At 39.4% G+C, this 20,082-nt stretch overlaps 1 protein-coding gene across 4 annotated transcripts in view; it reads left to right on the forward strand.

Moving 5' to 3' along the window:
- LOC124883869 (cytoplasmic dynein 2 heavy chain 1) overlaps positions 1-20,082 on the forward strand; it is a 166,881-nt gene that overhangs the window by 9,376 nt on the left and 137,423 nt on the right. For all 4 annotated transcript variants that reach the window (XM_047391300.1, XM_047391299.1, XM_047391302.1 and 1 more), the window contains exons 9-36: positions 1,078-1,212; positions 2,474-2,587; positions 2,672-2,783; positions 3,266-3,390; positions 3,589-3,764; positions 4,633-4,828; positions 4,940-5,035; positions 5,171-5,332; positions 5,475-5,573; positions 6,033-6,172; positions 6,440-6,668; positions 7,172-7,299; positions 7,465-7,580; positions 7,731-7,858; positions 9,742-9,891; positions 10,826-11,031; positions 11,231-11,386; positions 11,476-11,590; positions 12,915-13,085; positions 13,880-14,038; positions 14,633-14,701; positions 14,856-15,010; positions 15,196-15,328; positions 15,422-15,539; positions 15,674-15,786; positions 15,927-16,040; positions 16,260-16,410; positions 19,842-20,047. In XM_047391300.1, the coding sequence (XP_047247256.1) occupies positions 1,078-1,212; positions 2,474-2,587; positions 2,672-2,783; positions 3,266-3,390; positions 3,589-3,764; positions 4,633-4,828; positions 4,940-5,035; positions 5,171-5,332; positions 5,475-5,573; positions 6,033-6,172; positions 6,440-6,668; positions 7,172-7,299; positions 7,465-7,580; positions 7,731-7,858; positions 9,742-9,891; positions 10,826-11,031; positions 11,231-11,386; positions 11,476-11,590; positions 12,915-13,085; positions 13,880-14,038; positions 14,633-14,701; positions 14,856-15,010; positions 15,196-15,328; positions 15,422-15,539; positions 15,674-15,786; positions 15,927-16,040; positions 16,260-16,410; positions 19,842-20,047 (3,972 nt within the window). The remainder of the gene's footprint in view (positions 1-1,077; positions 1,213-2,473; positions 2,588-2,671; positions 2,784-3,265; positions 3,391-3,588; positions 3,765-4,632; positions 4,829-4,939; positions 5,036-5,170; positions 5,333-5,474; positions 5,574-6,032; positions 6,173-6,439; positions 6,669-7,171; positions 7,300-7,464; positions 7,581-7,730; positions 7,859-9,741; positions 9,892-10,825; positions 11,032-11,230; positions 11,387-11,475; positions 11,591-12,914; positions 13,086-13,879; positions 14,039-14,632; positions 14,702-14,855; positions 15,011-15,195; positions 15,329-15,421; positions 15,540-15,673; positions 15,787-15,926; positions 16,041-16,259; positions 16,411-19,841; positions 20,048-20,082) is intronic.

Here is a 20,082-nt window from a genome sequence, read left to right on the forward strand (position 1 = left end):
AAGTCCACTCGTGATATTACCTCACAAGTGAATAAGGTCAACTGTTTTTTTAAAATGTGGAAGCGACTGGGAATGAAAGCAGTTCAGCCACAAAGAAGTTAGCCATGTAAAATCATAGAGCGGGGCCTTTGGATGCTGAGGTGGATAGTGAGCAGAAGTCACCAAAGGCTACAGACACACATCTCTAAACTTCATTTAGCCTTCAGATTAGCTCTATAACAGTGCAAAGAAGATGAAGAAGCTATATCCAAGCCTTCCATCACTAAGCCCAATTCAAATTTTCAGATGAAGAAGGGTGACAACATGTTGCACTGGAACTGTGTCCTCTGAAGTGACAAAATATGCTTCTGTCTAACAATCCAAATCCCTTCAGATACCAAGAGAACTGCCCTTCCCTGACTGCATTGAGTCAAGTGTAACGTCTGGTGCAGAGGGGATTGTGGTGTGGGTTTGTTTTTCAGGAGTTCAGCTCATTCTTTTAGGGAAGGGAAATTTCAATGTTTTACCACACCAAGACATTTTGGACAATTTCATGCCCCCTGACTTTGTGGGAAAAGTTGGAGGATGGCCCCTTCCTTTTTCAACATGAGGTCGTTAGTGGTATTAGCACATGAATGAGTGAGTTTGGTGCAGTGGAACTTGACTCTCCTGGACAGAATCCTGACGTCAACCTGTCATCAAGCATAATGTAGGTGGAATCAGAGCAGAGGCCTTTCTGTCCAACATCAGTGTTTGAACTAACAAATGCATATCTAGAAGAATGGTAAAAATTCCCACAAACATGTTTCTACCCTTGTCCAAAGCCTTCTTTGAAGACTTGAAGGTGTTTATAGCCGCAAAGACTGGGCTGACATAACAAACTATGGATTTAGGATGGGAAGTCACTTTCTCTGGCAGAGATTTTCTGTTGAATTTTAAATATTGTTGTCTAGTCATGCATCAGGTTCATGGACACTTCTGGTTTTGCTAGGTTATTACTAGGAACCCTAACCTACCGCACAGTACAGTCTTTTTCTGCTGCGGAATATTGATGGTAACAATTAAATTTGATGTTTACTTTATTTCTGTTTCTGCCAGGTGGTGACTATCCGCCTGGTTCATGAGAAACTGCTCTGTTTGCTGCCAGGAGGAAAGCAGCAGGTTCTGACTGCAGATCGTGTGTTTGAACCTTTTTCTGGACTCAATCCTGTACATTACAATCCCTATACTGAGGTTAGCTGTAGAGAACTCTGTCAAAACTTGGCATCTATAGTCATTAAGTATTTTTTTTAAATTGTTCATACAAAAAGGTTAGGTTAGTCATTCTTCTGCCAAATATTTCTATTTCAGTGGGCATAACATAAGATTTTACATTACCTGATTTTCTCCATTGCCAAAGCCAAGTTACAAAAATCTTACAAAAGTCTCCAAATTGAAATTAATTTGACTATTTAAGAGCTAAGCATTTAAAATGAAAAACCAAAATCAGTTGTATAATTTTTTTTTAACCTACAGAAACATTTCTTCCAAATTATCCATAACTTGATTTATTGTGGACAACAAAAGCCTTCTTAAAGCAATTTCACACAGTTGACATACTTATGTCACTTTGCTGAAACCACAGTATGTAATAACTGCTAGCCTGGACATTTTTCTCTGTTGATATAGTCATGTTATGGTATTTTAAGGACTGCACAACTGCTTTGGTTTATATAATGTAGTCTTTGGTTTAGGCATTCATAACCGGAGGTGAGATCTAAAGGTCAGTCGCTCCAGACAGGGAAACCCCCTGCCAAAAGGGGAATTCTCACTAAATAAATCAGTTGACAATGAATGGCTTACTAACAATTTTTAGATTATTATAAGCCTTTCTGATAGAGATTTTTTACTCTGTTCACATTTTCTATTAACATCCATCCTTAGGTGGTGTCCTCACCTACCATTTGTGAGGTGATCTTACTTCCTCTCTTTATGTGCAAATTAACTTATGGCGTAGGCCACACAGCCAGCTAACAGCTGTCTGTACTTCAGTAACGATGTGTTTGCCATTAGTGGTTTCAAAACCAAGGATGTGCCCTTAAAGTGTTATTTTTCATTGTTTTGTCAAGATTAAAAGAACGTGTCCATCCTGATATAGGATATAAAAAAAATACAAAAGTGGTGAAAGCAGTGCTAACTTACCCTAATGTGATTACGTCAATAGCCTCTTTTACATCGTGGTTCCACAATAAACACCCAACCATGAACCCCCTATTACTGATCACTTTGCATCAAGCAAAGGGGATCTACTGATATCCTGGGCCAGTGAGTTTTCAGAACATCTTCCTGGAATTGCGTAGGTGGAGCCTGGTGTAATATTAGATGGTCAGCTATTTAACCCCTCTGGACCTTTTAGTTGATTACATAATAAGGCATAATAAACATGATCAGGGAATATAAAAGATGTTTTTTTATTTCGTATCCTCACGTCGTGACTGTTTTATGTTTATTGTAGCCTCTTTGGAGAGCAGCAGTGATTCAGTTCGAGCGAGTCATAGCTCCATCAGAGCAGGAGGTGGCTGGCAGACTAAAGAGCTACATTAGTGATGTGCAGGACAACCCCCAACAGGTACTGAAATGCACCACGCTACCACAGGATTCGAGACATTAAGAAGAAAGGATGGAACTTATGTTTTTTTTTTTTTTTGTTTAGCTACTGCAGCTTTTTCAGAAACATAAGGAGTTGATCAGACGCCCAACAATCAGCAAAGAGCTCCAGTCTGAAAGAGAGAAGCTTCTGGCCAAGCTCTTAGACTACAACAAGGGTATCTACTGTAACTGTCTCAGATAAAAATTGATTATGATTTATTGTGCCTACAAGGAGTAGAAAAGCTAAAACAATGATCGTAATAATTGGACTGTTGGACCTTATTAACCGTTGTCACAAACTTGAATATTATGATGTAGCCAAATAACAGTGGAGGTTAGACAACCTATGGAGAAAACATCATGACCACAAAACCTTTAGAAGCTGAATATACCAGCTTCAATAATAAGTTCCTGTCTGCCTTGATCCAGAAATGGTTGAGCAAAAACTGAGTGATGAATTGAGACAGTTTTTACAGTGAATGTCTTTTTACAGGGTTTTTTCTGTAAGACATTAATAAATCCATTCAATTAAAGTGCTTGCCTCATAATACAAGGGTTAGCTGAAAGCTAGTCCTTTAATAGACTATGTAAAGCGTAGCTTTCCAGTCAATATTGCTAGCCATTATTGACCCCGTTTTATTCTACTGAATCTTTTAAGGACTGAAGAATGACTTTGAGAGCCGTTGCCATGGAGACCCCGGAGACAAGACTGGCCCGCTTACTGGCAGGAACCTGCCTGAGGTCATCAACAAAATTGTTTGGGTGCGACATATCTTACACAGGGTAAGTGATGGTTTGAGTGTGTATTTTACATGAGTTAATGAATGTCCAATATTATAACCTAAATAACACACATTTTCAAATAATGATCACATGAACACACCTCAGCTTTCCAACTAATTCTACCTTTGGGAAAAAAAAATCCATGAATTTACAAAGAACAGTGATTCTTTTCTTTTCTGTGTGTGCTCTTTGCATCAGGTGGAAGACTCTGTCCGCATAGCAGAGGCTCTGCTTTCAGACCTATCTGGTTTCAAGGGGTTCCTGCGTTTCTGTGATGATCTCCTGGAAATCTTGAGGGCGTATGAACAGGAACAGTTTGAGGACTGGTCCAGAGATATACTTTCAGGATTGGCTGACCCAAAATCAGGGATCAGGTTAGAAATACTGCAACACCTGACTCCAGTACTGTTGTCTTTTAAATTATTCTTTTAGAATATTTATACAGGGCTTTGAAATACAGTAGCTACATCTACATTTTCTGTTAGCATCAAAACAGCTGATGTTTAGCTAAATGTTCTTCTTACTTTAGTGACTTACTTGCACATTTGTCATGTGGGGGTTTTATTTTTTAAGGTTTTGTTTGAAAATAAAGGTTTTTTATGTAGCTAAAATCACTAAGTCTTATCAAGCTAACTTGACTCATTCATAGTGGCTAGAAACACCCAAACAAGTTTATAGCTCTACATACAACCCCAATTCCAGTGAAGTGGGGATTTTGTGTAAAATGTAAATAAAAACAGAATACAATGATTTTCAAATTCTGGTCAACCTATATGCGATTGAAGACACTACAAAGACAAGATAATTAATGCTCAAACTGATAAACATTATTGTTTTTGGCAAATATTCACTCATTTGAAACTTGATGCTTGCAGGTGTCACAGGTTCATTGGAATTGGGGTTTTAAATTACATGATTTATTAAGTATGGTGTTATATTAACCTATAATATTTGTAATTTATATAGGTTCTAAATTTAAGTCATTTGGATCTTATCAAGTCCTAAATGTAATTGACAGAAACTCACAAAAACCATGTTTTGTAGTTATTCATGTGGTTTGTTCAGTTTCAAACTGAAGTTGAATAGAAAGTTTAGTTATGTCACAGCTGGGTCAAGACACTAAATCACAATAATGCTTTGCACATGAAGAGCATTGATATCAAACCTAGAACAACCTATATCTTTAAAATTTGCTTCATGAACATCCTTATGTCTCATAATGGATTCCCTCCATTTGTGCAGTCTTCAAGCCAGTAACCGGGTCATGGAACTGGACCATGTGGATGGCCACCTCAAGATCCATTACTCAGACAGGTTGGTCAGTCTGCTCAAGGAGGTCAGGCAGCTTTCAGCTCTGGGTTTTCCTATTCCAGCCAAGATACAACAGGCAGCTAATACAGCAGACAAGTTCTACAGGCAAGCCATTATCCTAAAACAGGTGAGACCAAAGGTTAAGATCCATAATCTTTCTCTGTTTATTAAAAAAAAAAAAATCATATACTGTATGTGGATGTTCTGTGAAATGTAATAATGTATCACTGTGTTGTAGGTGGCCCATTTCTACAACACTATTGACCAACAAATGATTCCCTCTCAGAGGCCAATGATGCTCAGTCTTGCGTTGGCCTTTGAGCAGGTCATCAAGGTACCGAGGCACAACTGGAATAACTTGCTGTATTTTGAAAAAGGGAGCAACCTGACAGATTTGAACTATTTGTTATGATTTTGTGCTTTTAGATTTACTCGAACCTTTTTCGTTGTTTTTTTTTTCTTTTGTCAGAATCATCATTCCCAGTCAAAGGAATCAGGTAGCAAACTCCAGATTACCTGGGATAATCCCAAAGAGTTGAAGGTTTACATCACCAAGCTGCAGTCCGCTGCAGAGAAGCTTTCCTTCGAGAACAGAAAGCTACGAAAATGGCACACGGATTTCATCGACAAGGTGGTAGCAAAGAGACACATCCACCGTAATTTGAATTATTGCCAGAATCACATGTCTTTGGAGCCTGATTATTTCCCGGCCTAATTAGAAAGTGTTAACTTCAGGTTGTGTTTCTGTCCACACCTCTGGGTTTGTTTCTTAGGTGGTGACGCTGATGAATGTGGACCTATTAAGACATCAGCAGCGATGGAAAGATGGCCTCCAGGAACTCCGCACTGGCTTCGCCACTCTAGAGGCTCAGGTATTTACACAGTTACAGAGTTATATGTATATTTGTTTTAATATTTTCTGTTATAACAGAGCAGGTTCTATTTAAAACAGTTGTATTTTCCTGACTGTTAACCTACATTAAATGTAAGGTACAATTTTAAGGACAATTAAACAGGCTACAACAGATTCCTAAAGCCGTTTAAACTGGGTCTTACCCTCCACAACAGCACCACTGAGCTCCCATCTACGTTGTCTATGGTTGATGTGTTTTTTTATTTGCATTTAACTCACATGCAGGAAATGTTTTCCAAGCTTAGATACAAGCTGCAGAAATAATCAGAATAGTTTTAAATGCTGAATCTGTTAATATAATGTTCAAAATGAAATGAAACTTTGATTTTGTTACAGTATTGCAGAAAAAAGCAGACATCATTTGAGAGATAATATTGTAGGTACATGTGTGTCTGTGTTTCTCTGTATGTGTGTGTAGGGCTTCAGGCATGATGACATGCGGGCTTGGCGTCAGCACTGGAACCATCAGCTTTACAAGGCTCTTGAACACCAGTATCAGACTGGACTGGAAGCGCTGAATAAAAACTTGCCTGATATACACATTGACGTCGTTTTCAAGTCAGTGTAGTTTTTAGCTGTGAAACTTAGTCTCACCCCGCCTCGTACGTTTCCTGTGGATTCTTGTCTCTTTTTTTCACATTTTCCCTCTTATCTTTAAACCGCTAACATAACACTTCTGATCTTTCACACATCCATCTCACTACTCACTACATGTTTTCTGACACATTTTCTGTCTGACTCTTCCTCTTTTATGATGCCTTTTCTAATTGTGTTACGTTCAGAATAAATTGTGACCTTTTTATATTATTGTGACCTTCTCTACAGGCAGGGACGTTTACAGTTTCGTCCGCCATTCGAGGAAGTTCGAGCTCGATATTTCAGGGAGATGAAGCGTTTCATCTCGATACCAAACCAGTTCAAAGGTGTCAGCATCCAGGGGGAGGAGCTAATCTTCAACATAATGATAGACAGAAACGCCTCCGGGTTCCTCACCATTTTCAGCAAAGCTGAGGTCCTCTTCAGCCGCCTGCTGACTATACAACATAAGTTCAAGGTGCCTTACCAGAACAGAATTTTGACTTTAACGATGAGTACAATAGAAAGCTATTGTCAAGCTTTCTGTTCATATTGCTTGAATAAAAGTGTTGGGGCATTTGTTTGTTTAATCCTTTGTCACCTTCTGCTTAGTGAGGCTTTGGAGGGTGCTATAACAAATTTATTTGCTTTGAAAGAATGAAACTTTGATCACGCATGCTTCTCCATTTGTACATTGAAGCTCTGTTGTTTTTTTCTGTCAACATTTTCCCCTTAGGAGTACCCCTTAGAGAATATTAAGGAACAGTTTACTGTGTCGTACCTTCTGTCAGTAGTGATGCATATCTGAGTCACAGGGGGAATCCCTCAACCAACATCATACTTCTCTATTGTCCCCTTTAGTTCTGTTTTTGTTTCGTCATTTGTGTTTCATGTTAGCTGTGCAGTTTCTGTCACCTATAACCAATTTGAAAATGGGAAATATGCTCTACAGCTAACTGACATTTGTCTGCTTCTGACTAGGAGTGGGTTGTGCTCGGCCAGGTAGATTTAGAGAAGTTGGTGGAGAAGCATCTCACTTCTGTGCAGGACTGGGAGAGAAATTTCAAGGCCCTAAAAGCTAGAGGGAAAGAGTCAGAACGCCTCCCCAGGTACATGTACCAATTACTGATAAATCTGATTAAATAACATTACATTGTAACATAAACACAACAACAATCTGAATAGATTTAGTATCTTAAAGGAAACCTTAATTACTTGTTTGGTGCAGTTCACATTATTTTAACTACAGTACTGGTCTGTTCTTTCTTTGGCAGTCAGGAGAAGGTAGACTGCATTACAGTCAACTGTGAGCCTGTAAAAACCTCCATTGATGACCTGATCCAGAGATTGTTTGACTTGCTGCTCTTATCACTTAAGAAATCAATACAAGGTAACTGCATAAACGTATTTCCCTTCAGTCAAGTAATTCTTTGCATTTCTCTGTATTTATTTTTGTTCTGGTGTTAGGCTATGGGACAACCACTTTTAAAGTGAGTTTTGTTTTTCCGTTGTCCATATTTATTTTCTTCCTTAACTTCAGGCCACACACAAGCCATCGAAAGCTTTGTTTCCGAATCAATGGAAGCTCTGGCCATGCGACCAGAAAGCATGGAGGAGATTGGTGCAGCTACTGGCAAATATAGCCAGATTGTCGCTCGCAAGCCTGAAGTAAGACATGAATACACCTAAACCTTGCTTAACTTGAAAAATAGTATTAATTAGTTTGGGCATGTAGATTTTGCTGCCTTACTTCACTTCTTCAAGTCAGTATAACTTTTGGGGATATTAGGATTTGTCAACATTTAGTAAAGTACATTTCTGATTATCTTTTTTCTAAAAGTGTATGAAATATCAGACACTCGCATTGCAATGCAATGTAAAATAGCTCAGAAGTCTGATATATAGTTCCTTCTCAAAATATTAGCATATTGTGATAAAGTTCATTATTTTCCATAATGTCATGATGAAAATTTAACATTCATATATTTTAGATTCATTGCACACTAACAGAAATATTTCAGGTCTTTTATTGTCTTAATACGGATGATTTTGGCATACAGCTCATGAAAACCCAAAATTCCTATCTCACAAAATTAGCATATCATTAAAAGGGTCTCTAAACGAGCTATGAACTTAATCATCTGAATCAACGAGTTAACTCTAAAGACCTGCAAAAGATTCCTGAGGCCTTTAAAACTCCCAGCCTGGTTCATCACTCAAAACCCCAATCATGGGTAAGACTGCCGACCTGACTGCTGTCCAGAAGGCCACTATTGACACCCTCAAGCAAGAGGGTAAGACACAGAAAGACATTTCTGAACGAATAGGCTGTTCCCAGAGTGCTGTATCAAGGCACCTCAGTGGGAAGTCTGTGGGAAGGAAAAAGTGTGGCAGAAAACGCTGCACAACGAGAAGAGGTGACCGGACCCTGAGGAAGATTGTGGAGAAGGGCCGATTCCAGACCTTGGGGGACCTGCGGAAGCAGTGGACTGAGTCTGGAGTAGAAACATCCAGAGCCACCGTGCACAGGCGTGTGCAGGAAATGGGCTACAGGTGCCGCATTTCCCAGGTCAAGCCACTTTTGAACCAGAAACAACGGCAGAAGCGCCTGACCTGGGCTACAGAGAAGCAGCACTGGACTGTTGCTCAGTGGTCCAAAGTACTTTTTTCGGATGAAAGCAAATTCTGCATGTCATTCGGAAATCAAGGTGCCAGAGTCTGGAGGAAGACTGGGGAGAAGGAAATGCCAAAATGCCAGAAGTCCAGTGTCAAGTACCCACAGTCAGTGATGGTCTGGGGTGCCGTGTCAGCTGCTGGTGTTGGTCCACTGTGTTTTATCAAGGGCAGGGTCAATGCAGCTAGCTATCAGGAGATTTTGGAGCACTTCATGCTTCCATCTGCTGAAAAGCTTTATGGAGATGAAGATTTCATTTTTCAGCACGACCTGGCACCTGCTCACAGTGCCAAAACCACTGGTAAATGGTTTACTGACCATGGTATCACTGTGCTCAATTGGCCTGCCAACTCTCCTGACCTGAACCCCATAGAGAATCTGTGGGATATTGTGAAGAGAACATTGAGAGACTCAAGACCCAACACTCTGGATGAGCTAAAGGCCGCTATCGAAGCATCCTGGGCCTCCATAAGACCTCAGCAGTGCCACAGGCTGATTGCCTCCATGCCACGCCGCATTGAAGCAGTCATTTCTGCCAAAGGATTCCCGACCAAGTATTGAGTGCATAACTGTACATGATTATTTGAAGGTTGACGTTTTTTGTATTAAAAACAATTTTCTTTTATTGGTCGGATGAAATATGCTAATTTTGTGAGATAGGAATTTTGGGTTTTCATGAGCTGTATGCCAAAATCATCCGTATTAAGACAATAAAAGACCTGAAATATTTCAGTTAGTGTGCAATGAATCTAAAATATATGAATGTTAAATTTTCATCATTACATTATGGAAAATAATGAACTTCATCACAATATGCTAATATTTTGAGAAGGACCTGTATAATATGATGAACATTGTACTTTGTGTCTTTACCTAGATATTGCCCCAGTTCCAGTTTGCTGAGGAGAAAAACCGTCTTCTGCGTTCTGTGGCTGGGACAGGTCTGGACTCATTATCCTCTCTGAGGGCCAAGTGGGACAAACTAGAACTTGTCATGGAGAGCCATCAGCTCATGATGAAAGACCAGGTGACATCACCACGCAATAACTTAGAATTACTTTTCGGCAACCTGTGCAAAAGTATTCACACCCCTTGAACATTGTCATATTTTCTAACTTAAAACCACAAACTCCACAAAGCAGTACTTTATGTTGATTTATCAAAGTAAAAACATATCAGAATCAAGTTTATTGCCAAGTTTGTGTACACAAACAAGGAATTTGACTCCGGTACACTTTGCTCTCAGTGAAGATTTGTTTTTGTTTCTTTTTTTTCTATAAATTAATGGTATTAAGAAATATCTTTTAGATGTACATATATACACAAGTGGCTTTACAATAGAATATAACATGAGATCAGCCCACGTATGCATGGTGTTGTTCTGGATCTCTGGCTGTCAAGTGTTCATCAGAGAAACAGCCTGGGTTTTAGCAGACAGCGCTCTGTAGAGCCGACCGGAAGGTAAAAGGCTGAACAGTTTGTGTGCAGGATGTGTGGGGTCTGCAGAGATTTTAGCTGCCCTTTTCCGGACCCTAGACCTGTATAAGTCCTGGATAGATGGAAGGTCAGCCCTGATTATTCTCTCTGCAGACCTGATTATTTGTTGCAGTCTGGATCTGTCCTGTTTTGTGGATGAGCCAAACCACACTGAGATGGACGAAGACAGGACAGACTGTATGATGGCAGTGTAGAAGATGATCAGCAGCTCCTACCTAGGGTGGTAGGTTGTAGTTCTTGAGTTGCCTCAGGAAGTACGCTGTCTGCTGGGCCTTCTTCCAAACATTGTCTATGTTTGAGGAACATCTCAGGTCTCGATAAATGGTGTATATTATGGGAGTTCTTGGTTGTAATGTTACAAAATGTGAAAAAGTTCCAGAGGTGTGAAAAATTTTACGAGCCACTTTGTGTCCTAACCAGGAGTGTCAGTGCCACTTTTCTATTTTTGCTTGCTTGGTTCTTAGGTAGAGGTGATGCGAAATCATGCAGCTGGTCGTATCAGTGCCTACAAAGCAGATTTGGAGCGCTTCAAAGCACGCTGGGACCAACTAAAACCTAAAGATGAGATGCTTGAGACTGGTGATCATGCTGTCCTGCTTGCTTGCCTTCAGATCATTAGGGATAAACAGCAGGAATTCCAGGAAATGGAGCTTGTACGCAATAAACTGCTGTAAGTTTAATGCAATTTGCTGAACTAAAGTTTTCTTAATGGTAGGGTGACAGACCAGGAAGAATCCTTGACGTTTTGTATCATCCTTATGTTTTGCTCTGCCCAAATTTTTCAGTCCCATCTCAGTTTAGCTTAAAGTGAATTTTAATACAAGAGTACGTTATAATGTAAATAATTAATATTCCCTCACTTTTTGCAGTGAAGACTGTACATATTTTAATCTGGAGCCTCCAGATTTCTCTCTGGCAGAAGACACAAAAAGAGACATGGTTGAGCACAGCCAGATGTGGGGTCTGTATGAGGAGTGGCAGCAAGGCTTCACAGAAAAGGCCCGGGAGGACTGGATCACATTCAGGTTTGGCTGCTAAGACAGACCTGGAAGATCCTAATCTGCCTACTCTGTTGAATTTGTTTTGTCATGTGTTTGTTTGCTGGGATTTACAGGAGTAAAACGTATGTGTTTGAGGAGTTTCTCTTTACGTGGCAAGACCGACTGAGAAAACTAGAAAAGCCAACAGCCATGTCTGTTAAACTCCAAGGAGAAGTGGACAAATACAAGGTATTCATTTGTTATCATTGTGCTCTATATCATTCTACTTTTTATTTTTGTAAAAACAAATCTATTTTTATACTAAGGAGCATAAAGTTGTGCTAAGAGGTTGTATCGTATTGTTCCTTCAGCTGCCTACATGTGCCAGGGCAGTTTTGCTACACAAAAAGCATGTCTTAAGACAATATCCTAATTGACTGATTAACTTTATTAATTCCAAATTCAATCCAGCATCAAAGTAGGCAGGCTACATTGATTTTATATATATTTGTTATATATTGATGTTATACCTGTGTTTGAACGGCCTTCAACCATTTTGAGCAATCGCCTGTTGGTGCATGAGTGTGTGTATATAGAAATAAGTGTGTTTGTGTTAATTGGGTGTGTGTGAGTTTGTCACATGGAAGTGTACATTTGTTAGTTTGGCAAGAACAGTAGAAGGCCTGCATTTCAGAGTAGCAAAGAGCAGTAAAGGGCACGTAGATCACACTCCGAAGGTCCGCAGCACTCCCATGTAGCCAAACATAAAGCATCACCCCAGGGCAGCCATGCGCCCCACACAGAAGTAGGTTGCCAGCAAGGCACAGTAGCAACAGCCCCCTGGCCAAAGAAGCACAGAGTGAGACGCAAGGCAATAAGATATATGGTGGGGATACCCACTATAGCTCATCGCAACGCCCCCCACCCCGACCCCTCATCAAGCCTAACACACCTCCGGGAGCCACAGGCCACCAGACGGGGGCCCACCACTCCAGGACGTGGCCCGGGCACCCACGCAGAGACCGTCAGAGACCCCCAGGCCAACTCCACACCCCCGGTCCCCATCGAACTGGCACAGGTTGGAGCCAGGGGACCAGGTGGTGCCCTCCGAGCACAGCTCCACCCTTCGTGGTGTTTGTGTGTGTGTTTGTGGTAAGGTGAAGTGTGGTGATAAATACAGATGTTTTGTCTAAAGTGTATTAAAACTGGAGTTGTAGGTAGGTTGTAAGTGCCCCCACTGCTCGTTGACAGCAGAGTCTCCCCAACCCCAAAGCTCTAAGTGTCTCTCATTAAAATTGAGGTGCAGGACAGGCCCAAATATAGTAGAGGGTACAAATTTGCTCTTAAATTTCATGAGAGTTAACTTTTACTTCATTATTATTATCCAAAGGTTTTGAGGAAGTCAATTTATAAAAGAAATAAAATATTGTTTGACATTTGGAGGTCAGAAATCGATCCTTGCTAAGCTTTACGGGACTATAGGAGTCATCATTTTATATAATTTAGCTGAACATTCAGTGTTATGGTTTTGGGTTCGTGTATTTATGCCTACGTTTTTTATCTGCTTGGCCAGAACATGGTACCTGTGCTGAAGTATGTTCGTGGGGAGCACCTTTCACAGGACCATTGGTTGGACATGTTTCGTTTGCTGGGTCTCCCACGAGGGACCACCTTAGAGAGACTTACCTTTAATGACCTCCTTGGAGCGGCAAACACCATCATAGAGAAAGCGTTGGAGCTCAAGGTTTGTAGGAACATGTTTGTGGATAATAATTGCCGATCTGATCAAAGTGAAATGTGAAAATATTTTCTGCTCCCTTGTGAAAACAAATGCCTGAATCAAATGCTGATAAGTCAGGCTTAGATGTTATTAGCTAATACTAGTGCAAATTTTTGGGTTGGTTACATCTGACCGAGCCTCCCACGTGTTTACTGTGTCCCCTAGATGACATGTGACAAACTTTAAACAAGACATCTTTTGTCTTTCTTTGAACAGTGGCTTAGCACTCTCCCAGAAAGGTCATATTTAGGGAGTGCATGATAATTGTTGTCCTTTAAACAGATTCTCCCTTTCAAACTGTGTATCTTTGCAGCACCTTCAGAGTTAGCAACTGACCTTTTGATGTCTCTGATTGATTCTTTCCTTGCCAGGCCTGTGAGTTTATGTGGACTGCCATGTCCTGGTAGGCTTGCAGTTGTGCCATACTCTTACCTAACTCTGCTTTAAATCTTTGCAGAGCTCTATCCCTGACCTGTGTGGCGTGTCCCTTGGTCTTTATGAGTTGTTTAGTCACAGATAGGGTGGTGAATAGAAATACATGCCACTTTTTTCTGAGTTTTATTTGTAGTAAACTAAATGAATAATATGTCAAATCAAGGTTTGATTTATATATAGTAGCCACATGATGATTTTTTGGTATTTCAAAACACATTAAGCACAGCGATGATTTGAGCTAAAAGCTTTTAACTGTCACTCTTTAGGAAGCAATAAGCCGTGAATGTGTTTTTATTTTCACTTGATTTCCGTATTTATCACAGGATCTGAACAGTCGGGCTCAGGCAGAGGTGTCAATCAGAGAAGCCCTGAGGGAGCTGGATTTGTGGGGCGCTGCAGCCATTTTCACTCTCACTGAGTACACAGACAGTAGTGGGCGCATGCTAAGTCTCATCAAGGACTGGAAGGATATAGTCAACCAGGTAAACATGTGAAACATCCACCTAAATCACATCCACATGTGATTTAGGTGGATGTCTGTCTACATTGTTTTTGAAAGAAGGATTACTAATTAAAGGCTGGGTAACACTGGTTAGAATTTATTTTAATAACTTTGGAAGTAACTTCATTATACAAAATAACAATTCAACTGTAAATGTATCACCCAACTAATCACGTTGTGAGTGCTAAATTGCTTTACATTTAGAGTAACTTACAGAACTCTGTTTACTAACTGCCTTGTATGTAAGTAGGTGATGTTGGCATGTTTTGGTTAAACTCTGTCCACCTTCTGCTTCTGTAAAGGCTGCATGTAAACTAAAACCTTTGGCCTTTAAATTTGAATTTTGACATTTAATTTAAAAAGAAGCCACTGTTATTATTTCACTGTGTTTACATGGTCAGTGTTTGACATTCTTTCTTTTTTTTTGTCAGATTCTTTTTCAGGCTGGCCAAATTTAAGTTTTTCAGGGAGACATAAAAGAATATATCTTGAGGGAAAGGCAGGCACATTAATATGCATTGAAATGTTAAGGCTTTGCAAACTCAGGCTTTATCACCATTCTCTGTCCATGCAGGTGGGAGATAACCGCTGTCTGCTGCAGTCTCTGAAAGACTCGGCCTACTACCGCAGCTTCCAGGACAAGGTGAGATCAGAGGCTTCAAATCTGTAAAAAAAAATGTTTCGTTGTTGTAAACTGGAATTAGTAAATATTTGTTGTTTAGGATTTGTTTATTTCCCAGATCTTTAGCTTTTCCAGTGGTAACCAAAATGATAAGATTAATGCCTTGATTCCTCAGGTCACCCTGTGGGAGGTTCGCCTGTCAGACTTAGATGAGTATCTGATCAGTCTTAATGCCATTCAGAGGCGCTGGGTTTACCTGGAGCCTATCTTTGGAAGAGGAGCATTGCCTCGAGAGGAGGCCCGCTTTAAACGGGTGGATGAAGACTTCAGGTATTCTGTTTTTGAATTTGGTGCTCAGTGTTTGTCTCACATTCACTTTGAAAAAATGTCCATACATCCTGTTTGCTGGTACATTTTTATGTAGTGGTTTAATGTATTATTTTGCATGACTGTTATGCAAAAGACACTACAAAACAGAAAATCTATATCTAATATTTTTTCCACATATGTAACAGGTCTATAATGTCAGATATCCAGAGAGACAACAGAGTTGTTTCTCTGAGCTCACGGGCTGGCATCAGAAACTCCCTGGTCACCTTATTGGATCAGCTGCAGCGCTGCCAAAAGTCACTGAATGAGTTCTTGGAGGTACACAAACATACCTCGCTGTGTCCAAATCATTTCTAATGGCTTGCCAGCATTAGAACAAGCTGTTAAAAATGTTTTGTGTGGTTATTGCAGGAGAAGCGTTCTGCTTTCCCTCGTTTCTACTTCATTGGCGATGATGATCTTCTAGAAATTCTCGGACAGGCGACCAACCCGAGTGTCATCCAGTCCCATCTGAAAAAACTTTTTGCAGGTCAGCCACCTCTATTAGTTCTGCTAAGCTGTGCGTATGTATCTTGCCTCACTCCATTCTTTTGGTCCCTCCCATCTACTTGGGCAGTATTCATTTAGACACTGAAAATAATCTGTGTGTGTGTTACTGCGCAGGCATCCACAGCGTTGTGTTTGACGAACCATGCCAGAACATTGTCGCTATGTGTTCTTTGGAGGGAGAAGTAGTACAGCTAAGAAACGTCGTGCACATCTCCAGCCTAGTTGAAGTATATCATACCTTGAAAAATGTGAACAGGCTGCAAAATATGTTGTATACTCAGGGTTTGTGGTAAAAACAGCACAGTTTCCATTATCAAGAATCGTGTGCTGACTGGGGCCAATGCATTAAATGTTCTCCTCTTTCAAGGTTTGGTTAAGTGAGCTGTCCGTGGAAATGAAAGAAACTCTGAAACATCTGCTGAATGAATGTCTGTCTGTGGGGAGGAAAGGGGAGGTGGATCCCTCGCGCTTCCCTTCGCAGGTATACACACACACACACACTCACTTTTACATACATAGCTGTTTTTACAGTCCCTTAAGTGCTGCTGTAACTGGACCACGTGTTTTAAATTATTAAATGATGTCAAAAATGACCTAATACTTCAGTTAAATTTAAGACAGCCTGAGCCCAGATGTTACGTCTTTTTAGCTCAAAATTCTAAGGGATACATATGTTTTATTTATTGTATGTTTGATGTAGATTCTCTGCCTGGCTGAGCAAATCCAGTTTACTGAAGATGCAGAAAGAGCCATAAAAGTGCACACTTTGCATCAGCTGGACCTGGAGCTTAATAGCAAATTGGAGCACTACACCACAGTGGAAACCAGCTCAGATGATCATCCTAACACAGGTTGGTTATTATGGTTAATATTATTTTGTTTTGGCTTTTTCTTTCATTCCAGCAAAAAGAAAAAGAACAAATCCTGACATAAAACCAAATCAAATCTCAATGTATAGTTGGACAGAGAAGAAGTTCTGAGGGGCTCGTTGTTCATACAACCCAGGTACAGCACAGCAAACCTCATGGATGACCATACAGAGGGTCATCCACTTTTTTGCTGGAAACTTCCAATACTTCAGTTTTGTAGTTCAGTTTAGTATCTTTCAGTTAATCAGTCACTGTAATCTCTAAATACTCTATATCTTTAGTTTATATTATATATCTCTATTGATTTATTTATTGAATATTTTGAACCTCTTTTAAAATGTCTTCAGAATTCTTCTATAATTGAGCAATCCCAGAAGATGTAGGAACGTTCTCCTAATATTTCCCACATTTTCTCCAACATAATTTCCTTAGAAGGTTTATTCACATATGACAATATGGAGAAGGTTTTGAAGTACCTTATCTTCACTTTCCCTAAAGGACTATTAATTTCTATGTGGCAGCTTGTACATGGCTCCTACCATATATAATATTCATGGAAAATCATGGATTTCAATTTTGAAGTCCAGTTCCTGCTTTTCCTTTATTCAATGGGTGTCCAGTGTTCGGCCCGGGGCCATCTGCAGCCCTTGGAATGATTTTGGGTGGCCCTCAATCACAATTCAAGAATGGCCGACGTTTGGTTTGCCAGCTCAGGCAGTTTATCCAAGCACACATTTTACATAAATCAGACTACTTTGCTTGTTTCATTAAAATATTGTTGTTAAACTAATATTGTTGAGCAGGTAAAAATGAAAACATTAAATAGCTTTTGCAATTTTAATAAAACAAATATTCAAAATTGTGTGGCCCTCGAGTACTTTCAACTTGACATTTTCGCCCCCATGGCAAAACGTTTGGACACCACTGCTGTAACTATATTTTGTCAGACATTATGAGTTCAAATGTCTGATGTGTACTGTATGTGTACAGCATGTTTTGTGATAGGTAGTCCTTTTTCTATAATGCTGATAAAATATTTGATATTTTTGTTTTGCTGACCACTTCCTTTTCTTTGTGGGCTGGAGTTGATATTGTTTCTGGAGTCAGTGATTTGAGTTCTGCTCGGTGAAATATAAGGTTAATTATGCTCAGGCCTTCATTAAGACCATCTTCTGACCCTGTTGTTCCAAACAAATGGAAGAAATTCATTATTGCCCACTACTGGCATGATCTTTCAGATAAATAATAGTTCTCCGGGTTTTTTTTTCTAGCTGTTCTCACTTTTTACTTTGTACAGTGTAAATGTCCAAGGATTAAAAAACAAATTACGCGAAAGAATGTCTGTTTGTTACATAGTCAGACAGAAGTGATGAAATTATGACAAACTGTCTTTTTATGTATTTCAAATGTTCTTGCAGGCTTATTCCCATACAGGGGACCTAGAGATGAATTGCTCATGACTGATCTTGTGTGAATTTCTGTAGAGGGGCGGTTGCCTTTTAAAGCTGTGGAGACAGTTGCTGACTTACATCTTTAATGACCTGAGGCTGAAAATATGGCCTCATAAAAGTGTGACTAATTTGTTTTTTCCCTCGAATTTACAAAAAAAAAAAAAAACTTTTGTATTTTAATGTAGGTTTGTTACTCATGCATGAGATGAAAGGTTTCTCCCCTGCCCTTGTAGTGGCATCCCTTTAATAGGCATTGCTGAAAAATGCTCTTCCAGTATGACTTTAAAAGTGTGTATATGAGCATTGCTTATTTCTGTACTTCGATCTGTGAAGTGGAACCCGGGGCAGTTTTTACCCTCCGTTGGAAATCAGCCAAATGTAACTTCAAGCGTTTAAGCATGGTTATCGGCCTTTCTGTGTAATTTATTGAAGCGTTGCATTAGGCTTATAATATTTTTACAGATAACGGGGTCCATTCGGTGGCTGTTTTGCACAAAAAAGTTCAGCTGTTCAAATCTAAAATGTTTTCAAGATAACATCTCATTACATTATTGAATCCCATAAGTACAACTTGGGGAGGCTGTAGACTTTTCACAGTATTTGAAGCAGCTAAAGTAATGTCAGAAGGGAAAATTAAATTTCCAGATTTACACAAAAGAACAACAAACCAAAAAGGAGGAAGGGAACTTTTTCTTCCTTTGCCACAGAGACAAAACAGGTTGGCAACTTGACATGTGTTTGATAGTAAAATAAACGATTCAGATAAAATCCCAGTCATCCGATAATGTAAACATGGTCTAAGTTAGAATTAAGCACAAATTTATGTGGAAACATTTTGAATCAGGAAGTTGCCATAGAGAAATGCCCTTCAGACAAAGCATTTGTAAATAATAATAAAATAATATCGCTGTATTAGTGTAGCTTAACTGTCTTCAATCGGAGATGACTCTGTTCTGTTTTCAGTCTGTATACCAACCATAATGCTGGCTCCTCCAGGCGAGTTGGTGAATACACCACTTTCTAAACGGCTTCAAGTGCAATTCTCAGCGTTTTATGCCGTCATATTTGACAGTCAGAAGCTGATGTTAAACTAATTCAAGAATATTAATGTAGCTGGAGTCAGTATCCAGTTCATTCACATTTTCTCTTACCCTAACCCTTTGTTTTGTCAATTTATGATTTTTTTAGGATCCTTTGTGTATCCACAACAAGATTAATTAGTTCATCTATAGAGATGAACTAATTAATCAATCAATCAAGCAATCCTTTTTAATAAGCTTTGAAAGGTGAACAGCAGACATCCTTTTTCTATTTACTGAAATGTGTCAAAAATACTAACTATAAACTCATCGACTAGCTTTGATGTGCCTGTTTTTCAGTTTAATAAAAATTAGATCCAGGTTAAGAAATGATCTTGTAATTTCTTAGTTTTCCATTGGATTCAAAACTCCTACCTCTATCAAGGAATCAGCACCTTTTTTTTTTTTTTCTTTTATGTGTTGTAGTCCTTAGAAAGCTAAATGGATTTGTTAAAAGTTGCAATTGGCCTAAAAGAAAAACAGAAATGGGTATTGACCAGAAAAAGCCTGATGGTTGCATCTCTGCATTTCTAATGAAAGCAGACTATTTTATAATAGATCGTTTTCCCATCTTTATTTGATTTAGAGCAAAACATGTTGAAAATATACTGGCAGCGTAATCTTATGACTTGTGGTTTGGATAAATTAAATAAAAAATGAAAGATTTTCCTGTGAACCAAAATGACTTTATGCATACGATTAAATTACATTATTATAAATGATATAGTATATATCATTTTCCTAGTGTTTATTGTTCTGCACATATGCCTCTTTTATGGTGTCAGAATACACATGAAAGACTTTGACTATCTTTTTATGAAATAAATTGTGATTGTTTGTTTATATTCATGTTGTTAATAATCATGCATGTTTCCCTGTTTAGAGTCCAGTATTCTGCAGCTGAAGCTAAAAGCTTTGATCTTAGATATCATTCACAACATCAGCGTGGTGAAGCAGCTTAACCAGGCAGGCGTCACCAGTACTGATGACTGGGCCTGGAAGAAACAGCTCCGCTTCTACATGGGAACAGACAAAAGCTGCCACATACACATGGTGGACGCACAGTTCAGCTATACCTATGAGTACCAGGTGGGATGACTGGACATATATGCCTGTTGACCACA

This window comes from Girardinichthys multiradiatus, chromosome 18 (genome assembly GCF_021462225.1).
Source record: "Girardinichthys multiradiatus isolate DD_20200921_A chromosome 18, DD_fGirMul_XY1, whole genome shotgun sequence".
Classification (NCBI taxonomy): Eukaryota; Metazoa; Chordata; class Actinopteri; order Cyprinodontiformes; family Goodeidae; genus Girardinichthys; species Girardinichthys multiradiatus.